At 35.0% G+C, this 10,038-nt stretch overlaps 2 protein-coding genes across 2 annotated transcripts; one reads left to right on the top strand and one right to left on the bottom strand.

Annotated features, from left to right (window-relative positions):
• The first annotated feature begins 3,810 nt into the window (after positions 1–3,810).
• On the top strand, positions 3,811–6,275 carry LOC116434660 (charged multivesicular body protein 7). Its single transcript, XM_031993213.2, has 5 exons — positions 3,811–4,152; positions 4,238–4,503; positions 4,605–5,376; positions 5,450–5,642; positions 5,717–6,275. The coding sequence occupies exons 2-5, from the start codon at positions 4,238–4,240 to the stop codon at positions 5,803–5,805; spliced, it is 1,320 nt and encodes a 439-aa protein (XP_031849073.2). The 5' UTR covers positions 3,811–4,152; the 3' UTR covers positions 5,806–6,275.
• LOC116434659 (coagulation factor X) lies at positions 5,908–9,882 on the bottom strand. The gene is made up of 8 exons (XM_031993212.2): positions 9,677–9,882; positions 9,223–9,262; positions 8,719–9,102; positions 8,207–8,616; positions 7,909–8,124; positions 6,998–7,275; positions 6,598–6,925; positions 5,908–6,529 (listed from the first exon to the last, which is right to left on the bottom strand). Exons 1-8 carry the CDS (start codon positions 9,717–9,719, stop codon positions 6,288–6,290), a joined length of 1,941 nt encoding a protein of 646 aa, XP_031849072.1. The 5' UTR covers positions 9,720–9,882; the 3' UTR covers positions 5,908–6,287.
• Between the last annotated feature and the right edge of the window lie 156 nt (positions 9,883–10,038).

The raw sequence follows: 10,038 nt of genomic DNA, 5'->3' as shown, positions 1-10,038 counted from the left end.
GATTTCATGTAGTAAAGCTATAAAATTTGATATACAATATTCAACTGTATATAATGCATCGGTGTGTGAAATATTGGGATAAAAAGCTTTGTTTCTCAATTCACTTGCAATTTTTCTTTGAGTTAATTTGAAAAAGTATCGTCTGGGTCTAGTCGGAAAATGTTAAATATTTCTAACGAAATACTTTCGAATGCAAAGGTTTAACCCTGTGCAGCTCCATGACGAGTGATGGAGATTCCTAGATTGATTTAACCACTTGCGCTAGAAATGAATTCAAAGATCTGCCTGTTCCTACAGGACTTTCCACTGAATTCGAGTTCGTTCCGTCTAATCGCTCGAGGAATGTCGTGTTTTCGTGAACGCGGAGCGTCACGCGAGATGTATCGAAAGCGTTTCCGAGCGATCTGACAGGCAACACGAGACCAACCTGCACACTGCTCGCAAAAAAGCATGGATTTTTGGAGAGGTGTTTCAGAAACCCGAGCCCGACACGCGCCGTAAATTTATATCGTGCGCGCAACGATGTATACGCGACACCGAACCTTACACCGTCCACGCTGCGACACTGTTCAACGTCGTTCTTTATACGTTCAGCCACTTTGTTCGACGATAGTCGCGGTCTACGTCGCGACAACGAACAATTACCTATCGCGAACGCTAATCTTCGTGCTCCAAAATCGCGTAACATCGATTGAAGCTAGCACAATACTGGAATGAAAATTATCAAATTATCAATATCAAAACATTCAACATATTTGGAATATTATGTTAACAAATGATTCAATTAAAACAAAAGATCAGTATCCAGTTTCTTTCTTTATCTAAGCATTCGACGAGATCAAATTCATATTTGGAATATTATATTAAAAAATGATCTAATTAAAACAAAAGATCAGTATCTAGTGTCTCTTTCTTCATCTAAGCATTCGACATAATTTAATCTACCAAAGCTTCCGCACGCTACAAAGAACAATCATCCACAAAGGGTTGAAACCTTCGATAGAAACTCTAGTTCCCCTTACACCTGAATCCCCCGATAGCACGCCTCGATGGATTCCTAGCGAAGCATTCCAGGTCGCGAGGCGAAAATTCCTAGGGACGCCTCGCAGCTGGACGCGGTCCCGTCGTCCTTGATTTGGCCGCATTAGTTCCGGCTAGAGAAGATTCTCCAGCGATGAAACGTTATCCCTAGAAGATATGCGGCCTATCGACAGGTTGAAAAATCTGTGGACCGCGGCCGGAGAGCAGCCAGCCGGTCCGTTGAAACCGGAGAGGAGGCCGGGGGCCCGAGCCGCGATCGAGAAAGACTCGAACATTTTCGATCTACATAGCGTCATCTCATCCGATGGATGGCGATCGGTTACCTCAGCTGCGCCAGCAGCTGACAAACCTTCTGCCGTGCCAGCCTCGCCGTTGAGTAGCCACCGGTGGATATTTTCTGCAGGACAGGTGCTCGCAATCTGCTCGGACGACAGCCGGCGCTCGCGCGACGATTCGTTACCACGTCGACAATCGGCCGCGCAATGATCATGCCGCCGCTCCGATTGTTTGGTAGGCCCGTCCGCTAATAGAGCCCTCCCCGGTAATTTCGATACGTTCGCCTGCCGATTCACAAACCGAGCCGTCCTCTCGTTCTACCCTTCGCGCCCGCCTTTACACCGCGGACAATCGGCCGTTTCGGTGTTACCAATTAACCCGTTGCCGCAAGTGACGGCTATTGCTCCTTCGTACGGATTGTAGTAATGAGTTTGTTTGTTTGCTTTTGTGTGACGGTCTTTCGTGAATTGAATGAATCAAAGGAAACATTGAATAAACCTTTCTGAGCAGGATTTTGAAACTAAAAGTGGCGATAGGTTTTGATTTTGCGTACGATTTTTCACGATAGTCATCAACTGCTAACATATCGATCACTAGTACTCTCGTTCTAAAGGATCAACGTCTGAATTATGAAATTTTCAAGAATACTATAAAACTCGAATAACATCATGTCCAAGTGTAATTTATGTCACAATGCATTCGAACAATTGGGAAGATGGCACTTGCGACGTCATAGGACATCACTTCACGCTGTTCGCTGCGCTGTTCGCTCCTCAGAAAAATATGCAATTAGAATCGAATCTGTCTTAGACTCTCATTTTCCATGGAACAAATCGATCCGAGTCACGATCCTCGCTGTGCCGGGTCCACAGTGATGGATCCGTGACCAAGAAAGATCAGCTGGTTAACAAGTTAATCGAAGAGCCGCTGGCTCGTAGGAACAGCATCGAGGAGAGACGGCGAATAGAAGATTGCGAAAGATCTAGTCCAGCTGTTGATTCCACGGTCCCTGTAGACCGAGCGTTTCCCATACATAAATAACGCCTCGCCTACACCCACCCGTATTATATGGTTCCATTATATCGTATTATATCAACTACCCATTATCCAGCCTGCTCTCTAGTTGCTTCATTCCTGTCCCTGGGCACCGTCTGCTGAAGCAAACCTCAGGCACCGCTGTGTCTCGACACTTCGAACCCTAATAAAGTCGAGATTATTTCAATCGCGGCACAATTTCGATGACAATGGTATTCTCGAAGTTGCTCATTCTTCGTAACAGTGAAAAAAAGGTAGGGAATTCGATTTTGTAATTTTTCTTTGGATGACAAAAGTATTCTCGAAGCTGTTCATTCTTCGTGACAGTGAAAAAAAATAGGGAATTCGATTTTGTAATTTTTTTTCGTGTTAACGTAGGACTAGGAATTGAAATATAAGCTAAGATGGCCGACTTTTCTCAACAGAACAGCTGCATCACGGATATCATTGATAACAAAAATACACGCATTTATGAAATACATATAAAAAGTAGCTGAAAACAATATCAAAATTTATTGTACTAAAAACAATTGAGAACGCAAACATCTGACAATCGAAATAAGACTCGGCCATCTTGGAGTCGCCCTATTTGCAGCAGGAAGCAGGCTACGTGGACCATTTCGCGACGGATTAAATTGTACGATCGTCAGCGACGAGAAATAATTACAATTATGACGACTATCCACGGAGGTGGAAGTAATTCGATGACGGAAGCCAGTATCGAGCGAAACCGAAAAGGAGGACTCGAATTCGACCATTCTCTTTGGCTCAGCGAACGAGCGCGCGAATTAACATTTTGATGCCAAGAATTGTCGAGCGGTTGTTTTAATTTATAATTAAGACCCCCGGGCTAATTGCAGCCGAGCATGGGCCAGGCTGTAGCTGCAATGCCGAATAATTAATAATCCCCCGTGTTGCGCGCCGGTGTATCGGATCGCGTTTGCTAGCCGGTAAATCACAGTTTGCAATTCTGCGGGCGTCGCAATCGACGGTTTCATCGAGTTCCTTATCTGGAATAAATTAGAACGACGATGGCGCGACGCGTGTACGAATTTGTGCCACCCTTATCGACGAGACTTACTCGGGACAACGAAGGGACTTACGAAGAACGAAATAAATTATTAGAATCGAGGGTGGGACAGATCATAGATATTATTGAACAATCGATGAATTACACTCAAACATAAAAAGTTTTGCAGATAATAATAAGACAATTAATCAGTACTAATCAGGGTCATTGACATAATAACATTGTAGTTAAAAATGTTTAAACATAGAAGGTTAATATTTGATTTCGGATAATAATTCTTGTGGTTTAGCTTTGATAAATAAAAAAACGATTAAATGAAAAATTGAGGTATTATTAGAATTACGATGGTAACTTGATTCGGAAACAAAAGATATGCGCTACGTAGTTCCTGAGGTCATCACAGATGGCTGACCAGTAGTGTATTCTACAGGTGCATTTATTTTAGTGTTAGTGTGCCATAATGAATGTTGACGAACAGCTGATTAACATCAGTGCACGCGTATATACGCAAAAACTATGATTTTTACCATGACTTAATATTTTGAATAATTGATTATTAAGTATAAATATTGTTTGTCTTAATTTATTGTACATACGTGTAAACAATATTCTGTTTGTTTTTATGTTTGATACTGATGTCTTAACAGAATGCACTTAACGTTTTTTCATTTCTTTCATGGAATGTAACATTTTATTAATACTCAATAAATTGAGGAAACATTAATTTAACGTGTAATTAAAGTTTTACTGTTTACAAATTACTGTTCACAGTAAGTACAAATGGTAAATATTTAGGCCTTAGTATCGTATAAGACATAATTTGAAAGAAACATTCAATTTTTTCATAACAAAAAGATGGATAATACACCTCTACCGTCTAATAAAATGCCAAAATGTTGGAACGAAGAAGACAGAATGAACGCTTTGTTTTCTCCTTTTCGAAGTAGATCTGCAAATCCTTTGGACTGGTCATCTAAATATAAGTTTTGGCAAAATTTGATATACGAATGGTTGGATCACACAATGCAAATCAGTTTTTCCATTTCAGACTTAAATATTGCTTTTAAAAGGAAAGGATGTACACCGCATTGTTTAGTAACTGTTGTTGAGGAACTCCTTCGGTAATATAAGTTCCATAATTAAGACAAAATACAAGAGTCATTAATATTGTTTAAGAGGAGGATATTTTTATGTAGTTATTAATGTACATAATATTTTTTAGGAACAATGAAATAATTACAGAGGCTGAATTTTTAAAAGAACCTTGTGATTCATGGACAGCATGGTCGATAGATATATTTGTGAAGAGACCACTTGTGTGGTCATTTTCAAAAGTTAAAAGTTATGTTGTAAATAATGAAATTGATAAAGACACCAGATACATACATTTAAAAATTGTTAAAAATCTAGGAGAAACAGTTTTTTCCCTTTTGGAAACTAAAAGAGAACATATTCTTGTACCATTTACTGAAATAGTAAAAAGTTGTAAATCTGAAATAAACCAAAACATATCAGATAATACAGTAATGTTAGTTTTAATTTGGCTAAGACGTGAAAAAAGAGTGACTTTTACAAATAGTACAGATAAACATGAGTTACTGATAAAAATTCCTGTTCATCCATCTGATAATGTAACAGAAATTGAGGAAGGTTTATACAAATTACTAAAGCAAGAGAATGAACTTGTAAGAGAAATAGAACTTTTGGAAGAAGGAAAAATCAATATTATAAATGAAGCTAAATCTTATTTGAATAAAGGTTTACGCCAAGTGGCAAAAACGCATTTAAGAAAAAAATTAGAATTGGAAAACACTATTGTAAAACGGTCTCAAACACTTGAAAATATTCGAATTCTTATATTGCGTATTCAAGATACTCATACAAACACGGCTGTGTTATCAGCATATAAAACAGGGTCTGATGTGTTAAAGAAATTGAATGAAAGTGGTTTATCAGAAAGTAATGTTAGAGATATTATGGATGACTTATCAGAGGTAAATAGAACGTTAATTGCAAGTGATTTATTTTTCATTTGAAATATTAAATTATTTTAATGTCAAATTTTAGGCTTTAGAAGAACAGAAGGAAGTTCAATCTATGTTATCAGAGACCTTTAAAGATGATTCATATACTGATTTGGAACAAGAACTAGATGAATTAATAAAACTTGAGGAGAATGTTCTACCTTCAGTACCAAGTACTTCATTAAGCACCAATATTGATGAAATTGAGGAGAGATTAAAAAAATTACAGTTTGGAAGTAAGATATTTATAATGATGCAAGTATAACTCATATCTATTATTATAATATTTCTAACAATACATTTTTCATAGATACTATAGGATCCAATATCTCTTCATTGGAATCAACATCACCATCTGTTAAAAAAAAGCAAGCATTAGCAGAACCTGAATATGCATAAAACATTATATCAACAAATTACAAAGAATGGTTTTTATATTAAACTTGTCTTTACAAATACAAATAGTTTGACTCTGTGATACTTAAAAAAAACTCTTGCAAGAATAATTGTATATTCTTTTATTTGTGTATATACACAACCCTGGTACTTACATTAAAATAACATCAAAAATTTACTATCTATGTAAATGCAATATTTGTAATTTGTAGAAATGTATACTTACACGTGTAAGTTCTCTTAATTTTAATCTAATTTATATAATTTCGTAACAATTAACATAATTATTTATTGTCACTGAAGCATGTTATTTCTATTATATAAAATGTATACCGTACAAAAAAATGTGTGATAATGCAAAATGTAAACTATGTAAAATGATTTTCGTCATTAAGGCTTCGATGTATTTTGTTCATTAAGGCTTTACTCTTTGAAGTTTTTATCACATTAAATGTTCAATATTATAAATCACACGTTTAGAGTATTCATTGCTTTGCATTACAAGTAGGTAATGGTTTCAGTAGCTCCATACTATGGAGAAACTGTTCTACCCATGACATATGGAAAGAAACAGCAGTATACAAAGTATACGTGGTACTATCGCATTGCCTAGTTCCTCCTACTGTTCTCGTTCCAAGACTAACACTGACAATACCCTTCAAATACCATAAAGAACCCCATTGGAAAATTAATCCACCGCCACTATCGCCCTCGCAAACTGACGATCCTGTAATTTATGTTTGTTAATTAGCTTTCAAGGAATACAAAAAACATATCATATTTAAATTTACTCACCATTTGTATAACCTGCACAGAGCTTATCGTATGTAATGTAATTTTGGGTCTCATATGTAACACTCGCATCTGTACATTTTCTTTTAGGAACAAATGGTAATGTAAGTGTCTGTAAAACGAAACTGCTTGAACCAGTAGCAGTTCTACCAAATCCTGCTACTCTGCCATACATCTCGGGGTCCAATAAAATGTTATTAGAAAAATCTAAACATATTGGTTGCAACAATGATGAGAATACAAATGGTTCAGTGATCTTTAATACAGCTATATCTGCTGCATAAGACCCAAGTATCCCATTATAGTCGCAAGAAATATGGACTTCTTCTACCTGAAATCAAAGTATATTAACGAAATATTAAACATAACTTTTAAATAAATAATCTGGCACAGACGTACGTACCGTGGCTTTCTTCACATACTTTGCATTATGGAAGGAAGAGTCATAATCTCTAAAAATATTGCCAGCTGCTACGTAATATTTCCAGGAATCGTCAGAAACACAATGAGCTGCAGTAACTAACAAACTATCCTGAATAATAGTTGCACCACAAATAAATTCTTTAGGCGCGTCTGTTGTTTGCGCTCTATAAAGTGTAGCATGCCATGGAAATTGAGTAATATTTGCCTGAGTTCCATTTACTATAAGTGGTTTAACATTTGCAGGAACAACACCACACACTGAAACATGCATTTAAATTATTGACCATTACAATTCAATTATATAAGAATTATATAACTGTCAAGTACATACATCTAATAATTAATGACTAAAATATTGTTAATACAATACACTGTGTAACGTTTCCAATGTTTATAAGTAAATAAATAAAATCAAATTTAGTAATTATAATAGTTAAATATTATAATTAATTATATATAAATGAAAAGAGATGATTCACATTTATTTTTAAAACATATAAACATCTTATAGAAATGAATAACAAATTTGAAGGTAATTAAATGCATCATGTATTTATTGATCATATAAATATAATGTCAAACCAGTCTGTTGAAATAAATAAAATCTTATAATACACTGTTATACATGTGAATTATCTCAACATGTAGGAAATACATTTTTTCTTGATGATAATTTTGTTATTTTCAATTACAAAATTCTGTAATAATATGTCTATGCATATCTATCATTATTCATAATTCTAATGTCAATGTCTGGGTTATTTTCTTGATCTTTATTTGTGTATATAATGATTTTATCACCTAGTGTTTCTATCAAAGTCAGATTATTCTCTTTTATATTGATTTCCAATGAAAGAGAGGAACTATTAATATAAATATTTATTGGCGGACCTGCGAGGCATCTCATTGGTTCTGGTTCCCATTGTCCATTTTCATTACATGTAACGCTTGCAGACGATGAAAATCTTTGGTCCTCACGATAACTGTTACGACATTTTAATGTTGCTACTGTATTAGGCTTAGGTGAATCATATGACACAACACTAGATCCAAAATACGAATATTCAGCCGATACTGCAGCCGAATTTAGATTTTTACAGCGTACCTCTAAATTATAGAAAATATTAACTGATTAAATTAAGTTTTCTATTATTACACACTCTCATATTGAGCTTCAACATTTTCTTACCTATACACCGAGGAATATATAACCATTCACCCCCTAAGCCACAAATAACATCAGGCCTGCCTTCAATTTTATAACCGCGATTGCAACTATATATTAAATATGCTCCTGGATCGAATCGAACGCCTTGTTCAACATTACAATCCTCTCCAGTGGAGCACTGTGATTTATGCAATTTCCAGAAACCATTTTGTGGCTGTGCCGGTGCTATACAAGATACTTTTGGTTTGGAAGTGGGTGGTGTTACTGGATACGTTACAGGAGGTGTTACTGGACGTGTTGTCGGGCGTACCGTTGTCGTACATAATTTAGGATCTTCGTCTGAACCGTCCACACAATTTATGACTCCGTTACATTTTAAATCAATGTCAATGCAGGCGCCGTAACGACATCGGAAAAAGAATTGTTCACAGCTACGAAAATTATACTAAACTTTAGATAATCGAAAACGGTGTAACATAATAATTATAAATATTGTACACAAACTTGGTACATGTCTTCATTTTGCAACTTACGGAAGCGCTCCACATTGAATAAATGTTTCATCTGAGCTATCAGTGCAATCCGCATTACCATCACACAAATTGTTTCTAGAGATGCACTCCCCGTTATTACATTTAAATTGATTTTTTAGACACACTGTAGATGCATTATTTGAACTATTACACCTAGACAATGTTTCGTCACTATTGTCAATACAATCTTTTACTCCATTACAAGTTGCATCTCCATCTACGCAAGCACCATATGCACATCGAAATGCATAATGAGGACATATGATATATGGTTTAGTACATTCTGCGAATGTTTCATCAGATTCATCTTTGCAGTCTGGTCGTCCATCACATAACAATACACTTGCTATGCATTCTCCATTTTTACATTGAAATTTTTCCACACTATTGAAAAATAAAAATGAATACATTATCATCCTCAATAACTAGAACATCTTGTAATAATTTGTTTCGTATTCAACATTACATAAAATAAACAAAGCATATTGAACTATTCAAACTTACCCACACTTTTTTCTCTGTCCATATCCAGTTTCTAATATACCTGTAAATATGAAATAATATTTTCATAGACTGATTTATTTATTATTAAAAAATTTATAGAATTCTAAATAAAATAAAAATTAGAACATCATTTCATGATTCTCCATATTGACTTGAATTTTTAAATATGACTGTTATGTGATTCTGATATAAATGTTTTCTGCCTTCTCTAAAGTTCAAGGTCATGAGTAAACTGGCTTCTAAAACTTATGTTTGCTTTTTTTTATTTTACTGCTGTGTTGGAATTATTAAGACATGTATTAAAGGAATTTTAAGATTCACAGTACATTATATAATAAAATTTTAATTTTCATAAGATGAAAAAAAATTTCAAATGTTTATTTATCTAAAACATATCAAATTTTGTAATTCTATTTAAACAATTAAAAAATTAAATGAAAATATCGATACTTACTATAACTGACTGTTAAAAAGAGTGTAATTACAATATTTCTCATAATACTGGAGTAAACTGCTGTAATCACGGTTCACCACTGTAGCCGGTACCCGCAGTTATAGCCGTGTACCAATCTTGAATCAATCTGGAATTACCGGATTCAGGCAAACGTAATTTCCAAGTAGAGTCTCATCTGTTATGTGAGTGTAGTCGTGAGGGGAAACACAACACACATACAAAATATATTCTTCAAAGATTGCGCGTGAAAGAGAAGTAAATAATATATGACGCATATTTTAACCATTGAGACAGAGGAAGAAAAAAGGTGAATGGTTATCTTTTTGTGATAATTATGATAGAAATGTTAAGTTATGTTTTAA

The sequence above is a fragment of the Nomia melanderi genome, chromosome 10, assembly GCF_051020985.1.
Source record: "Nomia melanderi isolate GNS246 chromosome 10, iyNomMela1, whole genome shotgun sequence".
Lineage (NCBI taxonomy): Eukaryota > Metazoa > Arthropoda > Insecta > Hymenoptera > Halictidae > Nomia > Nomia melanderi.
The sequence above is the reverse complement of the archived record's forward strand: the minus strand, read 5'-3'. Positions and strand labels throughout refer to the sequence as shown.